Here is a 23,625-nt window from a genome sequence, read left to right as displayed (position 1 = left end):
GCACATTATACATGGGTAGTACTAATTCTGTATCTATGTGTTTTTAATTCTTTTATTTATGCTCATATATTAAAAGTATAACTCTAGAAAGCAATAATGATATCTGTATGCAAAAATAATACCCTGGAATATGGTCATTGGTTTTATATATAAATAAAAAAATGAATTAAAACAAAGGATTTTTTCCTGAAAGTTTGGGCCAAAAACATGGATGTGCAGTATACATGGCAAAATACAGTATTATGAGCTCTCTCTCCTTTCTTTAATGGAGATAGAAGAATCACAGGATTCACAAGAAAGGTTAAATTGAAGAGGTGGAAATACTATCCATGATACCCTTTTTATAGAAATATGACTCACGCAAGAATCAGAGTTCCAATTATTGTGATTATTATAGCTTGTGTGACAAAGTTGTGCTGAGGGATGGGGCTGTAAAGTCCAGCAATTGCACTACATTTATGTGTGCCAACTAAAAAAAATCCACAGCCCCTGTCAAAATAAAGAATCACGGGCTGAGGAAGGTTTTCAAGCAATTCAAGTTTGTGAATTCAAATAACAGTTTTGAGGGCAAGCCCAAAACTGTAAGTCATTAGAGAGACAACTGGAGACAACTGTGCTTGAACAAGAATTTTTCTTAAAAAAGAAAAATATCTTTTATAAGAATATCCTGAAGATACCTTCTTACAATCAAGAGTCAACATGGCATAGTGGCTAAATGCCTTGACTTTGAAGGCAACACATCCAAGTTCAAAGCCACTTACTGTGTGACTTTGAGCAAGTTGGCTATAGCAGTGAAAATGAATACTATGACTACATGTATCAGCTTGAGTGAACCTCACAAACACAATACTGAGTTTTAAAAAGCAAGCTGCAAAAGAGGACACACAGTATGACATACTGATGTAAATGTAAAAACAATCCTCCCTACTGCACAACAATACTAGGTTCTGCCTATAAATAAGTGAATGTTTATTATACATATGAAGCTGCTCCCTTGACTCCCATTCATATCTATAGAGCAACATGATCCATAATGTATGTAAATAACTCAAATATTATAAGAAAAAACATCATCAAGAAGAGGAACAGCCAATCATCTCCCTCATCTCCTGTATTCTCTTAAACTAACACTAACTGGGACTTGCCATGTGCCAGGGACAGTTCTAAGTGCATTTTAAACAGGTAATAACTTGTGGTCAGAGTAGGATATCTCTGCTCTGTAAGTCTATGAATCACAACCTATTCAAAACATCAATAGTAATATGACCATAAATCCTTTTAAGATCGATTATCTAGCTTATTTTTTAAGATTTTATTTATTTTTAGAGAGAGGAGAAGGGAGGGAGAAAGAGAGGGAAAGAAACATCAATGTGAGAGAGATCCATCCACTAGTTGCCTCTCTCATGCACCCCAACCAGGGACCAAACCTGCAACCCAGGCGTGAGGTCTGACCAGGAATCGAACCAGTGATCTTTTGCTTTGTGGGACGGTGCCCAACCAACTGAGCCACGCCAGTCAGGGCTATCTATCTTATTTTTAAAGCTGATTGTACATTTTTCTAAAGCAAAAGCAAAAGGTAGAAAAATGTCCCAGTAGTTCTAAATATATGTAGAAATGATAAATTACCAAATTTTAAATATTCAAAATTATTTCTATAACTGACCATTATACATTTACAAATTTAATATTATTTACAATTAAAATTCATGTTTTTAACTATATTTTTATTTGATAACAAAATCTTGAGAGATTCTAAAACACTATTTCAGACAATTCAATAAAAATAAAAACAAAATGTAAAGGGTGCTAACTAAGAAAATAAAATTAAAGTGAAGTCATTTTCAGGAGAATTTTTCCTCTGAGACAAAGAAAACAACTTTCATTGTTTTGGGCATAAATGGACACATTTGGGGACTTATTTGAAAGGTAATTATATGTTTTATAGTTCTAAATTTAAAATAAAGAGCTCATTGTGTATTTCTAAAACAAAATATTCTGCAATACCTTTAATATTGGAAGAATTTCCAGATCCCCATTCGGAGTCCCAAGGAATTCACCAGTCCCTTTCCTGAAAGATGCATCTGAAGAGAAAGAAAGAGAGAAATGGAGGAGGCAGAGAGGGAGGCAGGGAAGTACAGGAAGAGGAGGAGGAAAAGTAGGAAGAGTAGGAGGAGAGGGTTGAAGAGAGGAAAAAACAAAGGGAAAGAAGGAAGGACCCCAAAAACAAAAGGAGAAAAATGAAAAGTGAACCATAATCATAAAAAAAGATTATGCTAAGTTGGTTATCTTTTTAATCACCCAAGATTTTAGAAATGATGCAACATTTTAGAATTTGACTAAATACCACATTGTTTCTTCCACAAATTAATTTTTTCCTCTTTATAAGTTAATATAAAAGCATCTTACAATACAACAAAACAAATCAAGACTCTTGGTTATCAAAAAGATAAAATTAGGGTAAAGAAATTAGTATTCCTTTCATAAAGTTGATTTATAAGCATTCAGAAAATAACAGTTCAAAAGCCTTATGAACATAGAGAAATATCAGAGAAGGCTGGTTTGAATTAGAAAAATATAAATTACAAATATTTATATGACAATGTTAGTTTCCTGTTTTAAAATTTATCCAGTAATTTAAACTAAATAATGCATTACTTAATAAACAGCCTAATAGCATTTTGAAGCAGACTGCCATAATTAATATAAAAGAGTGACTTGTACTTTATGTTCTATGTGCCAACAAGGTGATAAGAATAACAATTTTGGAAGTTACAAGAATTTATGTATCTACATGGGGATGACCCCTCATTACATAAATTAGAAGTTTCCAAATTCATAAATAGATTGTGTTCCAATATTGACTAGTTTTTTAGAAATCAAACATTTTAACAAAAAAATCAATACAATATATTGTACATAGGTCATTTATAATTAAACAGAGTATAAAACACAACAATATAATAGTCTCCCAAAAGTAACTAGTAAACAAAACATTAAAATTGAGTAAATTGTGCAACATGTATAAAGGACATATGGACAAAGCCAAAGCGTGTAGGATCGAGGGTGGGGGGTGGGGATGGGTGGGGTGGGAGGGTTAGGAATGAGGGGAACATGGAGACAACTATACTTGAACAACAATAAAAAAATTGAGTAAGAAAGAGATTTTTAAAAAAGAAAAAAAAGTCATTGGGCCTTTTGCTTCCAGACAGAGGTAAACTAGAAAAATTCTCCTGCCTAGAGACAACTAGCAAAACTGGAAAGTAGAGGTTTATTTCATTTGTATACCATGAGGGTAATGAATAATCAATACAAGGCCAGGACTTTGAGAAGGGAGCATCACCTGCATCTTGGGAAGAAGGCCCAGGCAGTACAGAGTGGCATTAGAGATACTTTTCCCACTGAGGACTTTTTTCAGTTCGGCAGAGGAGCTGAGTGGTACTTTTGACAGCTTTGACAAGCTACGGCAATGAGGATTAGTACCCAGGACCCACTGAGGGTGAGAAGTCAGAAGGGGCTGCATCCTAGGACTTAGAGTAAACTGAAAATAGGCCTTCAAAGACAGAGCATCTCAGCTTCAAATTATCTTAATCTCTCAAAGTGGAATAATGGGACCCTGGAGTAGCAGTGCCTTCGTGCATCTAGCAAAAGCAAGTATAAATCTTCTTTGGAAGAAGATAACATCACTTACGGTCTCAAATTATTTCTATAAAATATTTAGCAAATATAATGTCTACCACACAATAAAAACTAACTAAAGTAACCAAGTAGCTAATGAAGTTCTTCACTGAAGAATTCAGTGTAATAAACACAGAAGGAATGACAGAAGTTTGAAGCCCCTTCTGACTTCTCTCCCCTACTTTCTCCAGTAGCCTTCAACCAATAACATATAAAAGTTGTATAAATACCCCAACCTCCCAGCTCGCTGAGGCATGTTCTGTACAATCTCGTTAACTTACTGAATTTTGTATTGGCTTCCTTTCCTTTGTCTTACTTTTCCACTCCACCACTGTGCTTCCCTGGATAACACCCCAAGTAAACGACCTCACTCAACTCCTTGTCTCAGAATCTACTTCTGAGGAAACCAACCTAGGAAAAAGGTCAGACTGACAACACCTGAACTCACTGATAAATCTTTACATCACAAAAAGGGGGACAACAGGCATCATATGCTTCCTGATTCAATGCAATAGAGATAAACAGCACCACCTAGGAAGTATCTTGCCAAAAAATAAGATATTGACAAGAATTCTTTTTGACGAGCTATCACTTCAACCTTAGCAAACCTCTAGACCTAACGACCAGGTAGAGAAACAAGTGAATTGATACTATAAGGATGCAAATAGCCAAATCCAGAATGTAGGAAATCCTACAGGGTAACGCAGTGACTCAATGTCTTCAAAAATTAGCTTGAAAAGGGGGTGAGAAGAGGAGCTGTTATAGGTTAGCAAGAGAGAACAGATGTGTAAGAAAATAAAGTGTCAGCTTGCTTGGATTTTGATTGGAACAAAGGGACTTAAGATATTTATACCACAATAAGGAACATAGAAATTTTCAAAAATAATATAAGATACAAGAATAATGGCTTTGTGGTTTTCTAAGAAAAATGTTAGACCAACAGAAAGAAAGACAGACACCCATATACTATATATATGTACACACACACTGAGGTATTTTGAGGTATTTGCTGGTGGAATGACATGATGTCGCTGTAAAATGCTTCAGGAAAAAGGAAAGTGTTGCAGTGAGAGATGAAATGAAATAAGATTGACAAGATGTTGATAATTATTAGTATTGGATGATGCATACATGATGATTTATTTTATCTCTCTACTCTCTAACTGAAATTCTGCACATATATATAAAATGCACACATATTATATGTACTTTTATATATATATATGCACACACACACATATATATATATTATATCATCCCTTTTCATTTGCTATTTTACCTAGAGATTTTTTAAATTTTCTCCTCGGATTTCCTAACGACTCCAGTATCTCGCTTAATCGTAACGTGACCTCTGCCACCACCACAACATCGAAGTCTTCTATTGTATAGCAGTGAATTACTTCATTTATTTGCCACAGAAGATAAACCCACTAAAAAGAAAAAACAACAAAAAAGAGAAAATATATGGCAAAGTCAAATTAAAGCACATTACATTGTAGAAAGAGTCACACTGTTCAAAACCTAGTACTTCCTTGAAATTGCCATCTGCTAATTATATGAAAATGTTATAAAGGTGCCCCTTCCTTATTAGTACATCTTAATTATAAATAATATAACGTTCAATGGTCCTAATAAGATTATACTTAATATTAAGTATGTTTATGTAAATTCATAAAGAAGACTCACTGATGCTTATGGTCTGCATTACAGCCATAATGGAAAAGTTGTTGCGTTGATTTATATATCAGTGAAGATTATCCTCAAAATTCTCACTGCTCTTCCTAAAAAGAGCTGTTATGATCACTAGCAAAGTCCTCCAAAATAGTGAGGGGGAAGCAGGTGTTTTAGCTTCCACGCTAGGGGGCTTGAACATTGCCTTTCATGCCTATGTCCCCAAAGCTTAGCACAAAATTAGGCACCACATTTTGGGAGCTCAGATGAGCAAATAACATCTATGCGCCCCACCATTACTTCGGCAGAGAACATGGTAAAACCCTGCCCATGCATCCTAGGGTAGCCCATCTCAGGAGGCCTGAGAGTCACTGGAGACGGTGTTGTTGCTAAAATATTTTCTCCTAAGTTTCCAGGTTATAATATTCACTTGCTTGACTTTTGTCTTCCTATGAATAGCTCTTTAAAATAGTCTAAGTATATGGCTGCAGGAAAAGAGCCTGATGCTCCTTACTTACTTGCATTTTCTAGTATCAACTTTCTTAAATTTATCCAAGCTCCAAACTATAATTTTTCCTCCCTTAAAAATCCGAAACACCTCCCTTCCCCAAAAGTAAACTGGTAGAAGAACAGGAAATACATTAAAAGAAAAGCTCACTCAGCTATACGTTTTTAAAGTGGTAGTTACACAGGTGGATAATTGGGGATAATTTAAATATTGCAATTTAATTATTAATTTTTAAAAATGTGAAAAAAAACCAAAAAGGAATACTTTATTAGTGCTGATTTTCTGGGTGAATTTTGCATAGTCTTTTCCAGACATACTGATCCGCTGAATTCCTAATTTGCACTTCTGCCATAAGAACATTATCATGTCCACCACAATTTCTTTATCAGGCTGAACATTCTGAAAATAAAAGTGGTAAAAGAAGTTGAGAACAATAAGAGAATTTGTCATGTGACCAATATTGGTCACTTATGTCTGCCTCACTTATTTCATTGTACATCTTATTTTAAATAATCAGATAAAATAAAATAATAATAATAAAATGTATAAATGGTTGACATTTAATGTGTTCCAGGCAACATGTTAAGAGCTGTGTGTATGTGTGTGTGTGTGTGTGTGTGTATTTTACAATCGACTGCTTGCGTATTCAAATCCTCTCCTGCAATCCTAACTCCCAGTGTGATCATGTTGGGAGGTAAAGCCTTTAGGAGACAATGAGGCATGAGGGTGTAGCCCCCGTGAATGGGAGTAGTGCCCTTATAAAAGGGACTCTCAGCCTATCACTGTTTTCACAAAGTGAGAACACAGTGAGAAGATAGCCATCTATAAACCAGAGGTGAGTCCCCACCAGACACCAAATCGGCCAGTGCCTTAATCTTGGATTTCTCAGCCTCCATAACTGTAAAAAATAAATGTTTGTTGTTTAAGCCATCCAGTCTATGGCAGGGGTCCCCAGTCCCCAGGGTCATGGACCAGTACCAGTCTGTGGGCTATTAGGAACCAGGCCACACAGCAGAAGGTGAGCAGCAGGTGAACAAGCAAAGCTTCCTCCGTATTTACAGGTGCTCTCCATTGCTCACTTTAGCTCCTGAGCTCCATCCCCTCACCTCAGCCTCCCCACTGTCCATGGAAACTTTGTCTTCCATGAAACTGGTTCCTGGTGCCAAAAGGGTTCAGGACTGCTGTTCCATGGCGTTTTTCATTATAGCAGCCTGAACAGACTAATACATACACCAAATCATTTAATCCTCATAACAATCTATGAGGTCAGTACCATCTCATCACTCCCACTTTATTACCATCCTCATTTTACAGATGAGCAAGTTGAAGCACAAGAAGATTGGTTTGTCCCCAAGATGAAGTGAGTAGCAAGTAGCAGAGCTGGGATTCAAACCCATGCAGTCTAGCTCCAGAGACCTGAGTCTTAAGGAATGCTCTAGGTTACTTCTGTCTCTCTGAAAAAGAAGTCTCTAACAGCTTTAGCTAGTCTGTAAACCAAACTTGAAATGTTTATATTCTCTTTCCATTTAAAAGTCCTATATTATCATAATAAAGAATGGGGGGGGATGAAGTAGCAAGAGAAGAGGAAATGGGAGGTGGGAAAGATACAGACCAGGGAAAAGAGACATGAAGGAATTAACCAGAATGTCACATTGGGTATCGACAGATGATCCAGAACAAGTATATCTCCTGTCAAATCAGCTACTTGTCTCTTTTCAAAGGAATATAAAGTTACTGATTATATCTGAACTAGAAAGATAATGAGTTTATGATGAAAACAAATAAAACTGAGCTCCTTTGGGGCAGCTCTAAGATTTAACTTGTAGATGGAGCACCGTTAGTACAGTGTTTGAGAACGTAACAGAGATCGATAAATGTTTACTGAATTGAACTGAACTGGACTAAAACATGCATGATTTTTTAAAAGGCAGATAGGTGAAAATGCCTTGCTCTGTTCGGCCTTGATTAAAAGTTTTTGGTTTAGCTGTCTCACTATGATCATTATATTTACTACCAAATATCTTTTTTCAAAATTAAATACCTGTCCCAGGTTATAACATAATCTAATAAACTCAGAAGAAATAGAAAACACTTATACAGTAGAACTTCTCAAGCCCCTCACTGTGTTTCACTTACCTGAACAAAAATTAATATAATGTTTTATAATTGCAGTTTTCAGACATTTTTATAACAGTAAAATAAAATTTTCAAATAGAATTCCATCAGAATCTCAACTAACAAAAACTAAATAAAACAGGCCAGGGTGTTACTACCCAAACCTAGGCCCCCAGGGAAATCTCAGAGAAGGCCTGGAGATCCCCAGGATTTGGTTTTAAAACCAGTACTGTCCTAGCTTTACTTAAGCATGCACACCTACAAACAGGTCATTTCTAAATACAGGCCACCATGTACGGTGCGATCCCAATAATAACCAGGCTTTGTGCTCATGTACTGAACGCGGTGAGAATATTAACTGTACATTAAAACCACTGCCTCCTTTCCTTCACCCTTAGAAATACAGGTAGCCTAAAATTTGCCCAAAAGGAAACAGACTGACACTCAAAATCATGACAATAATAAAAAGAGACTTCAAATTGCAAGTCAGGACATAACTTAATCTCTTATTATAAAGATTAAAAAATATGAAATTTGGGGAAGGTCCAATTCTTGTGATATTTTAAATTGGACTTAAATTAGGTTTAATAGCCTCCTTTAATAACACTATTAAAACTATCCAAATAGCTATTTCACCTGGGGAGAGATGCAGACACAGGAATACAGGGTTGTTGCTAAATGGAAAATATCTTCTGAACATCCGTAAGTCTTCATGCAAGTATCTCCATTCATAAAGTAAAGGAAAATTAAGCAAAAAGTCAATTACAAAATTCCCAATAGAAAAAGCACAGAAACAGAAATTCTACTAAAAATGACACAAATGATATTTGAGCACACATTATGTCCGTAAGATACTTCAGATGCTTCTATATGGAAACTACTCAAAGTGGGCTCCAATTAAAATGGACTATTATCATTGGTATTATTATCATCTTGAATCTATTGTACAATCTATGCCAACTATGTCCAAAATGGAAGTGAAGAGGTTTATAATATTAAAATATACAAAACATGGCAGTTGAAATAAAAATAACAAAAATATATATTCAAAAACCACTAGGAAAAATACACCATTACTTAATACAAATTATTTACTATAATTGAGCAGCCATACTATGCCCTAAGAACATGATAAACCATTAAAAACATGGAATTAAATTGTTTTCATTGGTCTAAAAAATAGAGGCTACATTTTTTTCAATTACATAAACAATAACTTTTTGCCCTGGCTGGTGTGGCTCAGTAGATTGAGTCCCGGCCTGAGAACCAAAGGGTCGCTGGATTGATTCCCAGTCACGGCACATGCCTGAGTTGTGGGCCAGGTCCCCAGGTGGGGGGCGTGCAAGAAGCAACCACACATTGATGTTTCTCTCCCTCTCTTTCTCTCTCTTTTCCCCTCTCTCTAAAGATAAACAAATAAAATCTTTTTTAAAAAAATAACATTTTTAGATTAAAAAAGTACTAAAAGGGAAAACTGCATGCTGGAAAGAGAGGGGAGACCACCAAACCTTCCCTTACCAAAGTAAACTAATGGCTTTTGATTTACTGCCCTGCTGGTCTCTCACCTACCAACAAAGCCACAGCTAAGAAGGAGCTCCTTCTGCTACTCAAAACCACCGCTCAGGATAAAACCCATCATCCTTAACAGGGCCCAGGATCCTGCAAGATGAGGCACCCAGGTATTTCTCTGACCTCATCTCCTCCACATCCTCAAATTCCACCACAGTGCACGCCAGCCACACGTGCCTCCTTGCTCTCCCTTCTACAACCAAGCACCTCAGGACCCTTGTACTTCCTGCTCCCACCGCCTTGAACATCCTCTCACCTTACCCATAAAGAGCATATGTTATCAGAGAAAATTATCTTAATTTTTCAAAAAAGCAAATAAATACTCACCATGAAAAGCAATTTTTCTAACGTAAAAAGCTGACTGTCCTTCTTTGTAGTTTTCTAAAGGAAGTATCAACCCTTTGTTCCTCTTTACATTGATTACAGGTTCCATTGCAATAAGAAGAGTTAAATCCTTCTCTGCTTTCTTTGACTCTGGATCATCCTGTCCCTAAGAGAAGTATACCCACAAGTTAATCAGTAATTCAAAGTCATCTTAACAATATAAAAACAAATGAATGATTTTGCACATATTACCTGGAGAAAATCAATAAGCTGACCAGCTGCAGATTCAAATAAACTCCATTCCTCATAGGTAAAAGCTAATTTTATAAATTTCACAGCAGCATCCATAGAAATGACATTTTTTCTTTTTATAGTAAGTTCCAGAAGAGATGTTTTTGGAAAACCAAGCATTCCATCTACACCAGTACTTGCCACTAGGAAAGGAAAGAGAGGGGTTTGAATGTCACTCATGCAAAGAAATATTTACTAAATATTAACCAGCAGCCACTGTGAGGCAATAGGGGAACAATGGAAAAGACACACGGTCCAGGCCTTCACAGAACTTACACTAGTGGGAGGAACAAGTAATCTTAGTGGGCGAATTCAGGGTGCTGTGGAAACAAATTGGAAGGGCATCAAGCACATGGTTTAGGCTATGAGAGCAGTCAGGGAAGGCTACTCACGAAATGTCAAACAGAGAATCAGAAAGAGTTAACTACTCAAATAGGCAGCTGGATATTACACACCGTAAGCTCGGGAAAGGGATCTAAACTAGGAATATATATAGCTTTTATGGTCATCATTATGTATCCACAGCAAGTGACAGGATCCTCCATGGACCATGCACTGCTGCCTAGGACAGAATGGTAAGGAACACCGACATGTAAGAAAAGGGAAGAGAGAGAACAGGCAGCAAAGAATGTTTGGAGATAAGGGAGTAGTCAACAGCAACGAATACTACAGAGAGTAAAGGGGAAAGAGCACTGAAAAGCGACCCTTGTGTGGAGCAATAAAGAGGTTGTCAGGGCATTCTCAGTAGTGGGCTAAGGACAGAAGACTGCTTATGCGCAAGCAGGAAGAAAAATTGGGGACAGTGAAAAATAGACAATTTTTCGATAAATCTGACTATAACAAGAGGAAGAAATACAGAAAGGAAGTTGAAAGAGGACATGAATGGTTTGGAGAGATTAGGTTTAAAAGTCTAAAAAGGAACATGCCTTACATTTTAATAAGAGACGGTGGAAAGAATGAATTCAGATGAAGGTAAATTTTCAGGTTTGGGTGAAGGAAGTCAAGGGAATTCTTATCTGCGGTCTTGTATTTTCCTTGTGAAGATGAGCCCCAACTGGCACAGGAGCTCCCTGCTCTCACATGGGCATGTGCACGCAAGTACACACACACACGTCCTAAGCTCACTTAGAAGTACACAAGCTAAGGTTGGGGTCTTAGCTTTCACCCCTCCTTCCAGGCATACATTATCACCAACTCAGCTGATGTTCCAAAGCGGCAGAAGGTAGGCTCATGAACAAAGAAAATTAAAAGCACTAATTCCTTGAAACAAAACCACAAAGGACATCCTTTACCAAAGGAAGCATAAAAACGGAACAGAGTAAACAACAACTTAAGCTTAATAAGTATTCTCTCAAGGAAATAAGAGAATACTAGAAACACAAAGCAAGAGTAAACTGATGTAGAAGAGAATCAAATGGATACTTGGTATAAAGTATGTTATTACTGAAGCAGAATTCAATAGATGGATGGAATAGAAAAGTAAGAATCAAAGAACAAATTAGTGATGCAGAAAATCAGATTGAGACACCTTCTCAGAAGCCAACAGAAAGGAATACAGAAAAAAAATAAAATAAATAAGATATGGAAAGTGGATGTGTTAACATTTGCCTATTAAGACCCTTGGAGAATTAAGAAAAGTGAAGATAGCAATAGGAGTGAAGAAGTAACATGACAAATTGAAGATGTAAGACCTCAAAGTACCTTCTGTATTATTAAACCCATGCCTGGACCCCGTATAATGAAATGTAAGAACATCATTGATAAGAGCAAAATGTAAAAGCTAAATCTATTAGACAAGATTTAAACAGACTTCCCAACACCACATGCAAGATTATGGAGAAATATCTCTAAAATTTTAAGAGGAACAAATTTTTAAGCAAAAATTATACCCAGCAAAACTATTTCAAAGTTCTTAAAGTTTGTATATGAGCAAAAAGAAATTAATTTATGAAGAAGTAGTTAAAAAGTAAGTAAGGATGAGGGAACACCTTAATATATTTACTCTCTTAAAAAGCAGTAACAAGGGTTTGTATCTAGGACACACAAAGAACTCTCAAAATGCAACAGAAAAAATGAACAATGCAATTAGGAAACAGGCAAAAGACCCCGCAGAGGAAGATGGTCCAAAGACGGCAAGTGAAAAAATAAGCATGTGAAAAGATGTTCAGCATTGTTAGCCATCGGGGAAAAGCAAATTAAAGCCGCAGTGAAATATCACTATACACCTCTCAGAATGGCTAGAAAAAACACTGATGACACCAAATACTGTCAAGGATGCTATGAAATTGGACCATTCACACATTGTTCGTCAGGATGTAGAATAGTGCAATCATCCTGGAAAACAGTATGGCAGTTTCTTACAAAACTAAACAGGCACTTACTTAGCAAATGACCCAACATTTGTACTCTTGAGCATTTATCCCAGAGAAATGAAAACTCCTGTTCACACAAAGACCTGTACTCAAATGTTCACAGTGGCTTTATTCCTAACAGCCAACGACTGGAAATAACTCAAAGGTCCTTCAACAGGTGAATAGTTATACAAACCAGGACACATGGACTACTACTCTGCAATACTAAGAAATGAATTATTACTACACACAACAACTTGAGTACATCTCAAGGGAACTATCTTAAGTGAAGAAAGCCACATGGTCACCTCGTTTACGACAAAGGGGTACTATAGGCAAAGGGAAAGGAGGGTCTCTTCAATAAATGGTGCTGTATCAATCGCCTATGATATAGAAATAAACCAACCTGGATTCATTTCTCATACCAATAAAAAGGACCCAAATTTAGGCCTAATGTGAGAGGTAAAATAAAGTTTCCAGAAGAAAATAAAGAAATATACCTTTATGATATTGGGGTAGCAGAGGTTTCTGAAATATGACACAAAAAAAATGGGTAGCTATAAAGGATATGTTGATAAATTAGACTACGTTGAAATTAAGAATTCCTGTTCCAATTAAAGACTAAGTGAAAATGTGAACCAGAACACAAAGACCAAGTGAGAAAACCTAAACTTGGCTCTGTGGGCTTCAACTCTGAGTACAGGAGAAAAAACTATTCATGGAGAATCTACACTCAAAGCCATAGATCTAGGACCCAACTTCACAAGAGGCTATGTATAACTTCAAAATAAAGCATAGAAACACATCGCTATGCTTTTATCTTCATATCTACCAGACCGGCAAATTTTTAAAATGAGAATACCGAGTATCAGACAAAACAAGGAACCATGGGAACTCTCACTCACTGCTCTTGAGCATCAACTTCGGAAAGCAATTCTGCGTTGTCTGGTAAAGTCATAGATAAATTCTAAACAATATGATGTCATTGCACTACCAACTATATCCCCTTGAAAACCCTCTGAACCTGTGTTCTAAGGAATATGTGCAAGAATGCTCTTTGCAGTGTAAAGGAATAATAGCCCCAAACCGAAGCAGTTCGGACCCACTCCCAGAAGACTGGATCAGAGGAAGATTCACTGCAGCATTACAGCAGAGGAAAGGAAAAAGGAATGAATTATAGCTACAGATTCTGGCACAAACATAGTGTAGAAGAACAAAAAGCTCAAAGTATGCATTAAGATTACATTTCCCTTTACAGTCTTACCATATTTTAGAAGATAAAACCAGGACTGGATCCCTACTTACCCATGTCCTATATCCAGGCTGCAGGTTCTTCAAACCAGTAACTACATTCTATTTACAATTGTACCCACAGAACCTAAGAGACCACCAGACATAAAGAGGGTACCCATCAAATGAATGAATATATATTGAACACACACACACACAGAAAACAAATTCTTGTTCCTTAACAGCTATAATTAAGAGGATGAAAAGGCAAGCCACCAATACAAGTTTTCAATAAAATCTTGCATCCAGAATCTATACAGAATTCCTAAACCAGTCACAGAAAAAGCAAAGACTCCAATAGAAAAATGGAAAAAGACCTTGCTAGTTTGCAAATTGGGTCCAGTAAACAGGTCAAGGGGAGAACAAAGAGGTAGACCTCCATGTTAGCAGGTGACAGTTTTAATAAACAAAGGGACTTACTTACGAGTCTTGTCTCAGATGGCCACAAGATGAGGATATTTCCATACCTGCCCACCCAAAATTGATATAGAGGCCTCATCTGGGTCAATCATATACTGTCCAGGCGGTCTCAACAACACCCGAGTCTCTCAAAGCTGTACCCTTGAAATGGCTGCTAGTACAGGAATAGTAGGCAGGACACGCATTCCAAGGACGGGGTGGGGGTCAAAGAGCCTCTGACTGCCTGGGTCCAGCTCACAGGTCAACCAGTGGCCACATGCTCTCAATGGTCTCCCAGAGATCTGAACGGGCACTTCACAGGGCAGGATAGTCAAGTGGTAGAGAAAAGTAAGGAAAGGGGCTCAACTTCAGCAGTCATCAGAGAAATGCAAGTTTATTCCTTAGTGGAATATTAACTGGATTCACATGAGAATAGACAATATTAAAAAACATAATCAGAATCTGGGGCAATTAAAATGCTCATAAAATGATGATGGGAGTATAAATTGGTAAAATACCACTTTGGCAAACAGTATCTGCTACAGGAAAACATACACATTCCCTGCGTTGTAACGAAGTTCCACACCAACAGAAACGCATAGCAGACTATGTTAACACATCTCTCTCAGCAATTTACAAACAAGCAAACCAACAAATCAGTAAGAATAGAGGAGATTTAACTACGCTATTTACAAACTTAATGTATATGTGCATGTATGTGTGTGTGTAAAAAGCAATGCAGCCAACAGCAAAGAATACATAATCTTCTCAAGTACATAAAGATTATTTACTAAAACTGATCACAAGTTAGGCTATAAAGCAACATCTCAACAAATTTCAATGGTTTCAAATAATACAGAGCATGCTTCTCTGACCACTGAATAATTAAGCTAGAAATCAGTAATAATAATAAATTTTAGAAAGTCTCCATATGTTTTGACTCATAACTCATATATCACAGAAGAAATCACAATGAGAATTAGAAAATATTCTTAACTAAATGATAATGAAGGTATGTTACATCAAAACTTTAGGTACATAACTACAGCTGCATTTAGAGAGAAACGTCTTAATATGGAAATATTAAATAAGGATAAATCCTGAAAATAAATGATCTAAGTTTCCAAGTCAATGAATTTTTTTAAATCAACAGAATAAAGCTAAGAACGTAAAATAATGAAAATAATAAAGAACAGAAATTATTAATATGAAAAATAAATATACAGTAGAGAGGATAAACAAAGTTAAATACTGCTCTTTGAAAAGACTAATGAAATTGGTAGACTCCTGGTAAAACTGATGAAATGAGAGAAAAGGCAAAATTGTCACCATCGGGAATGAAAAAGAGGGCCCCATTACACTACAGATCTTACAGATGTTACAAAGATCATAACTAGAATTAAAAATTTAACTAAAATTTGGAAACATAAGATAAAATCAAAAATTTTCAGGAAAAGTACAATATACCAAACTGATAGATTTTTTTTTTTTTAGATTTTTTAAATAGAAAGAAAGCCTAGTCATTTTATATCTATGGAAGAAATTTAATCCCTAGTTAAAAACCTCCCCACAAAGAAAATTCCAGGCCCAAATGCCTTAACCAAACATTCGGTAAGAAGTAATACCAATCAGACACCAACTCTTCCAGATACTAACAACAGAGAAAGAGGATGTACATTTCAGTTCCTTTCATGAGGCCAACATGACCTTGATAGCAAAATCTAAAAAGGACTTTGCAAGAAAATCTCTCTCATGAACAGAGAGGCAGAAATATTAAACATCAGCAAAAATAAAAATCAAGCAATATATCAAAAGGATTATCCTCACCTCCACATTAGTTTATTCCAAAAATACAGGGAGCTTAACGTTTAGGTAAGCAATCAATCTTATTCACATTAACAGACAGAAAAGAGAGAAGCCATTTGATCAACTCAATAAATCTCTTTAGGTCCAGAAAAGGCCTGTGATAAAAATTCAACAACTATTCAAAGTTAAAAAAAAAAAAAAAAAACTCTTAGCAAACCAAGACTAAAACCAAACTCCTTCATTGGTACAATGATACCTTTTTTAAAAAATCCTTTAGCAAATATCAAAATCAATGGTAATATGTTGAAAGCTTTCTATTATTTGATCATAAATTAGACAGGTATCTGCTATTACCACTTTCATTCCATGTTTTATTGGAGATCCTATCCAGTGCAATAGGTCAAGAAATATAAGAAAGAAAGAAATTTCTAAGTAGAAAGAAATAAAATTATTATTATGCACAGATGATTATATATGCAAAAATCCAAAAGAAAATCCACTAATAAATTACTTGAACTATTCATTGAATTTAGCAAGCTTTCTGAATTCAAGATTAATGAAAGTTGGATATGAGCTCATGTGTGAACTCCCACACTAAAAACTTTTCTTGCTCTTGTTCTACAATAAAATAGTATTTTAATAACTTATTTACTTATTAAAAGTTCTCTTCCTGCTAAGAACAGTTCTGAGACAACATCACGAACTTCTACTTCATCCGTAACAATGGGCCCAACTTGGAGTGTTCGCCTATTTGAGTCAGAAAGAGCTTCCAAGACAGCCAGAAACCGGGCTGCGGTGCTATCAAACATCTCATCCAACAACCGTTCTGTGACGGTGCGTGGCCACGGCAACTGTAATTAAAAAAAAATACAGTCCATTTAAAATAGTTCTATAATGTCTGATATTATTAAGCAAAGTAAGACATGTTTAATTAATGCTAAAAGAGAGAGTGGTTAACCTATCAATGAGATGGCTGCTTTTATGATTTTCATTGTCGAGGTGTTATTCCAGACTCCATTAAGGTTTATGTTGTGTTGCCGTCACATCAAAGACTTTGCTATTTTTTTTACATGTTTGTGTTTCCAAGGCAGCATAAAAAGGCTGTTTATTACTACCTTTTTATGAGGGCAGCATCAATCGCCAGATGCTTTGTGACACCCTCATTACCACACGTGGTACCCTTAGGAAATGATACTCGAACTTCGGTTGCCTGAGAATCTGTCAGGAGTGCTTTTTAGATTCACAGACCACTTCTCCAGAGGAGCAGTGGGCCTGAGTGAGACATTCTCAATAAACACTTGCTGGAAATTCTGATGCAGGATCCTCAAACCCAAATTTGAAACAATATTTTATAGTTTAAATAACTGGTCTTGTGTTGGCCAGCTGTTTACTAATAAGCTAGTGACTGTCAGAGCCCTGTGTGAATTCCCAGCCACTCTGCCATGTATGAGCCTGGAAGGACTTCCCTCCTGACGGCCTGCCTCCATGCTTTATTCTGACAAATTACCTGGAAATAAGAAGGGCAGCTCTAGGTGGCTTCCCTAGAATCCCTGTCCAGTTAGAACATACCTGTCACATTCCCTATGATTCCTTTGCTACTTTCCTCTTCTTGAGGCAAAGTCAGAAAGACAGAAAAACAAAAGCAGAAATAAAACCCAAATAGATGAGAGTGAACTTGCTTTTTAAAATATCATAGGAAACATAGCAAAAAGCAGAAGAGAATATCAGATCTATAGATGAATACCAAGCAAAGGATTTTAAAATATAAATTTTTTAAGATCTATAAAAAAGATTTAAAGTCAAAGCAATAAAAATGGATTGTCAAGCATGACAAGCAAAATATTAATGTCTAAAAAACAATGAGTTCATTCAAATATATTTTAAAAAGTTAAAAGCTCTAGTAGAAAGATAAGATTATCTTTCAAATACTGAAAGATAATTCACAAAAAAATGAGTAGACACAAATATAAGGGAAAGTTGAATATGAAAAGTAAAATTAAAACAAGCCATTTTATTGAAAATGAATTATAAAAAATAAAGAATGCCAAAAAAATGACAATGTCCAAATAATGATAGTTTATGGCAAAATTGGTACATGCAGGTTGTCACCCTGGAGAACCTATTTTAGAAGTTAATTTGGCAAGATATATCAAGAGAAATAAAACTATAGCCTGTGATTCAAATCCTGTACCTTGAATGTTATACACAGGAAATTAAAGATAGAAAATATATATACTTGAAGATGCTGATTACACCAATATTTATAACAGCAAAGAACTGGAAACAGCTAAAATAATAGTTATAAAAATACTAGACAGATTCTGGAACATATACTTCATATGGTCTGTAAGATCATCGTTAAAAATGTCAGGACACATGAGAAGCTGAATAACGCAATCCATAAGGTCTGTTCCACTTCTAAACACTACGATTTCCATGACATTTACTCCAGACGATGCATTATGTTAATTTCCCAACACAGTACACCTACCCCAGTCAAGTTTGTCACTGTCCCCAATAAACTTTGCTCACTCCTGCTTCCAAGTTATGATCCTCTTCTAATCCTTTACTTAGACTGTTTCCCCCTCTTTTCCTGTCTGGTCAAATCCTGCTCATTATTCTAAAGCCATTCAAAAAGACAGAACTGCAGGTGAAGTCTTTTCTATATTCTACCACACCTGAAACAATGGTAAGTGTTCAATATATGGCTATAAAAATGAATGAATGAAAAATAAACAATAGCCATAGCTAATATTTACTGAGGACCTACTACATGCCAGGAACATTCTAAGGGCTTTACATGCAACTCATCACTACCATTATTTCCTCCTTAATACTCAAGACAAGCTACGATTATTTTATTTATTATGTAATTTCTCCACTAGAATGTAATCTTTATCTACCTTGTTCTTTAAAAATATTTATTGAATGAATCACTAAAGAGTCAATCATTAGGAGTCTCAATCAGTATTCCTTTAAAAGAATCCTTTGAAAGCCATAATGATTTACTGAGTTACTGACTTAAAAACTCAAAAATGTTTTATAAAATAAATTTAATACAAATTGGAATTTCTTTTATAAGAAACAATAAAATTACTTCATACATATAAAGCAGGACATTCTTCAAACTATACATCAAGGTAATACACTATGACTTTATAGAAAGGGTTATGTCCATTATTCTCTGTAAAAACTACCTGCTAAACAATTATAATTTTTTCCTAAAAAGATACCACCAGAAATTTCCATATAATAATTATCTTAAAGAAAACCAGAAATAAATTATATTTAATGTAATATTACCTGGAATTTTAAACATTTTTCTTGAAAATATATTTAATTTTTACACCAGGATGATTATAAATCAAGTCCTAATAATATGCTAATTAACGGCAATCTTGCAGCTTTGAATACCTAAATTTGGTTTGCTCAGAGGAAAATAAAATGCTAGTGAGAAAGAAAGAATTGTCCCCTGCTCTCTTACAAACACGATAGCATTACTACTTAATAACACCAGATGCTGACATTTCAACAGCTCATCCATGAAACTATCTATAATTTGGGAAGTCACCACCCCCCCAATTAATTACACACCACTGGCGGGTAAGGGGATATGATGTACAGGGCAGTATGAAATGCACTTCTGGGCTCCGTCATCAATGTGTCATGGTCACACTAAGCAGCAATAGACAGCTGTAATATCCAAATAATACCTGAATTTAAATATTGATTTATCTAAAATTTTTTTAAAAGAGAAAATTAGTCCTAAATGATAGAAGAAGAAATGAGTTAAGAGAACAGCAGTCACTGTGGCAGTAAGACAGCACTGGAGTAGGTTCTGATCCTAGGGCTGCCGGCAGCTGCCTTTGTGATCTTGAGCCAGTAACATAAACACTCTGGGATATGTTTCCCCATCTGTAATAGACGAGGACTGAACCACATGATTCCTCAAATCCCTTCCGCACCCTGAGATTCTACTACTCTTACATCAGAACTACTCGTCTTCTTCCCCGTCACTTACATTTTCAGTCCCTATGAAGAAGCTCACAGAAGAGGGCTGACTACTAGAACAGTCAGGGAAGGCTTCAAAGAAGTATAGAACTAACCTGAAAGAACACTGAGATTCAGAAAGGCAAAGGGAAGACAGTGGGAGAAGGAGAAAGGAAGGAGGGAGAAAAGGCAGAGGGCCCCCCAAGGCATGACTTGGTCCCAGTCCCCTCCTGTGATGGCCCTCGCCTTGGTGCTGTTCACCACATACATTTGAGGCTGGAAGAGGTTGTGCCATGAGGTCTGACATGTGGAAAGCATGAACTGCCGTCACTTCCATGCTGGGTGTAACTGCCTGGGTGATATCCTCCAAAGCTCTCTTACCTCCCCTCTGACAGAATAACCAGCAGTTTTCTAAATGAGGACTGCTCCTCAACCTGGCCCTGAGCAGCAGTCATGAGCGGAACCTCCTGATACCCAGAATAACTTGACTCCAATGGGAAATAAATGGTTGTTTGAAGCCACCAAGATATGGGGGTAGTTTATTGCTACACTATGACCTAGTTCCTAAACACTCCCAAAAGTGCAACCTGAAGCAGATGAGAAAAGGTGCCTCCACTTTCTCTCTAACCTGAAAACCTTCTCAGCTAGCACCAAGCAGTCAAAGACAAAGGCCCCTGCAGAAGCACTCAAAGACCTGTGCACTTGAACCTTCCCAGGGGCTTCTTCAGCTTCTTGTCCTTTGAAGTTATAGAACTGGGATTGTATGAAGGTACAAAAGCTTTGAGAAAGGGTTGAAGTGAGGTCGTGTCCAAATTGGGAAGGTATTCTCTCTGTTTGCTGCTGGAGCAGAGAATAAGATGCAGGGCTTAATGTTTAGTGACCAAGCTTAAAAGATGTGGTGGCATAACACAAGTATACAACAGAAGAGTCTGAAATGGAGAAGACACCCTTAGACTTACAGTTTGTACTTCCCTTAGGTTCACTCTTATCTTTGGTCTAAAGAAATTCTTGTTTTTTCTTCTGGATTCAAATACTCCTCTTTTGAAGATCATCACTGCCATCTGCCTCAAAAAGAAGAATCATGTATGAAGTAACCATGGGATGCATCTATTCACATGTAGCATTTCAACTGTAGAGTGCAGTAAATTTCTTTTATTTCGTGAAACGTTTATACCTTTATCGTGGCTTCTCTATAATCTCTTCTGGATTCTTCTGATGATTTGGAGGAACCCATTAACTCCAGTTGCCTTAATTCATCAATTTTAGCTAAAGCACGCCGAGCAAATGACTATATGCAATTAAAATAAATTTAATCATTTTAAGTAAGAGTACAGTGATTAAAAATGAATCAAGACAGTACGTTTTATTCCCCCAGAACTGGATTTAATCGATGAATTAAACTCTGGGCTGACGCTGACTCTCCACACCACAATAGCTATCTAGTCTGTCATTTCCTAAAAGCACACTAAATTCTGCAGATCTGAACTCAATAAAGTGTCAGATATGCTACTTTTATGAATTAAGAAATGTTTAAAATAAGGAAAGTCAAATTCTGATACTGATATTTTCAGTACCTACCTAATACAAAATAATATTGAATGCAAAAAAGAAAACTCAGCAGGGAAGGAAAGTGAATTGCATACAAGAATACAATGAGGAAGGAAAGATATCAGAAATCTTACCCAGAAGAGAGGCAGAGAAGGTGGAAGTGCCCAGAGAGAACAAAGGAAAGAGAAGACAGCAGGCCAACAGATAACAGAATGGAGAAGCCAAGCGAGTTTCTGCAGATTAAGCCTGGAACTTTTGTCTTTGCTTCACTGCAGTTCTTTGGGTTTGTTTGTTTGTGTATGTTTTTCTTGCTGGACAGCTAAAGAAGAATATGCTGCATAAGTTTCACTTTAAAATATCGCTATCCCCCGAATTAAAAAGGAGCATACCTCCCCATGAATGCTCGCTTGGCAGTCATAGCAGCACTGGCAGACGGCAGTGTAAAGAGTAGCTCTCCAGGTCAAGTACCTGACAGACAGCAGGGGGACTGAGGATTCCATGCACATGCTGGCCCACAGGAGATATTCCAAGGCCTGAGAAAGAAAGGGCACCATTGAGTATGTTTCCACTTAAAGCCAATAATTATGACTTTTATTCAACATAATCAGGTTTTAACTTGTGAGCACAAGTTGCTAACTACTTACGCCAAAGATGGTATCGAGAAAACACAAGCATTTAAAAAGTTAAAGAATAATTTATACAACTCGAAATCTCAAGTTGACCATTTTAGAATGTCTTCCTTCATAGCTCCAAAGTCCTATGGATTCAGCTCATTTTTATTAATATATATCAAGTGTCCACAATAGTATGGGGGTTAATTCCAACAATACAATTATTATTAGCTGGCATGGAATCAATGTATTGTTTTGAAAAGAAACTGGTATATCAGGATAGGAAAAATGGAAAATGCTTACAGTCTGGGGCCTGTGATACTTGGTAGAAACAGCTGAAGACTAGAATCAAATAGATATAAGTTTCAGTCCCAAATTTATCACCTAGTAGCTGTGTCGTTTTACCTCACGAATCTCAGCTCTCTTATCTTTAAAATGGGCATTTTAACACATCCGCCCAGTGCTGTTATGCAGAAGACAAGGTACATGGCGTACGGGGATGGTATCTGGCACATTCCATAAATGGTGTCTGTTTGCAGGGTAATTATTCCCAAGGTGCAATGGGGAAAAGGTCCTCATTGTTACTGGTCTCTCTGTAGGAATATATATGTAACTCCTATACATGTAAGAGCCTCTTGTGCTATTTTAGCTGAATGACTTTTCCCCACAAATCCACCATCATTTCTTTTTGCACATATCATCCTCACAAACCCTATACTGGGAAACACTCTTTGACTACATGAATTCTGCAGTTAACTTTTTCAGTCTTTTTTCTTTCTTCAAAAATATTCCAAAAGCTCAAAGAGTAATTGGATTATATTGCCTTCATTTGACTGAATATAAGAAGGAACTTGGTCTAAGCTCCACATACTGTTATAACAAACATTACTAGTATAAAAACAAGAATTTGTGAGCTAGATATCTCGGGATATCAAATCCTAATTTATATCCATGGAAATATCAACCTCAACCATGCGGGACTTCCTGGACTACTGGATACTTCCTCCCTCGTCTCCCTGTCTTTGGTCTGGCCGTTGCACTTCTCACACACCCCTTCCTTATACGCCCTCCCTACCTCACAGTTATCTTTTTAATACACAAACTGGGTTGGGTCACCCTTGTGTTGAAGACACATCAATTGCTCCCTACTGCATATATGACAAAGTACAAGCCTTTCATAGGACATGCAAAAATCATTCCTGCCTTACCCCACACCCCACTACTCTTGACCTTCCATCATATACTTAAAGCTGGTCCAAAATGCTTTCCAATCCACAAAACACACCTTTAGTGTACCAAATATGATTGTCTTTGCTCACTCTGCTGGCCCCTCTACCTGTCCTTTGAGGCTGAAACACTACCTCCACTACTAGCAGGGTTACTTTGGATAATTTTTAAACTCCATATGCCTCAGGAACCTCACCCATATAGATATAACAGTAATTAGGACTGTTTGAAGATTGAATAAGTTAATATG

At 36.6% G+C, this 23,625-nt stretch overlaps 1 protein-coding gene across 7 annotated transcripts in view; it reads right to left on the bottom strand.

Annotated features, from left to right (window-relative positions):
• The window catches only part of CFAP54 (cilia and flagella associated protein 54), a 245,242-nt gene that overhangs the window by 197,920 nt on the left and 23,697 nt on the right, over positions 1–23,625 (bottom strand). For 5 of the 7 annotated variants that reach the window (XM_053921909.2, XM_024579348.3, XM_053921907.2 and 2 more), the window contains exons 6-15: positions 21,927–22,070; positions 21,164–21,277; positions 20,949–21,050; positions 16,652–16,850; positions 10,115–10,296; positions 9,866–10,028; positions 8,606–8,691; positions 6,119–6,253; positions 4,955–5,105; positions 2,005–2,081 (exon numbers count right to left, since the gene is read on the bottom strand). In XM_053921909.2, the coding sequence (XP_053777884.1) occupies positions 2,005–2,081; positions 4,955–5,105; positions 6,119–6,253; positions 8,606–8,691; positions 9,866–10,028; positions 10,115–10,296; positions 16,652–16,850; positions 20,949–21,050; positions 21,164–21,277; positions 21,927–22,070 (1,353 nt within the window). The remainder of the gene's footprint in view (positions 1–2,004; positions 2,082–4,954; positions 5,106–6,118; positions 6,254–8,605; positions 8,692–9,865; positions 10,029–10,114; positions 10,297–16,651; positions 16,851–20,948; positions 21,051–21,163; positions 21,278–21,926; positions 22,071–23,625) is intronic. The other 2 variants (XM_053921908.1, XM_053921912.2) reach the window with 2 other exon arrangements.

Source organism: Desmodus rotundus, chromosome 3 (assembly GCF_022682495.2).
Source record: "Desmodus rotundus isolate HL8 chromosome 3, HLdesRot8A.1, whole genome shotgun sequence".
NCBI classification, from domain to species: domain Eukaryota; kingdom Metazoa; phylum Chordata; class Mammalia; order Chiroptera; family Phyllostomidae; genus Desmodus; species Desmodus rotundus.
The sequence above is the reverse complement of the archived record's forward strand: the minus strand, read 5'-3'. Positions and strand labels throughout refer to the sequence as shown.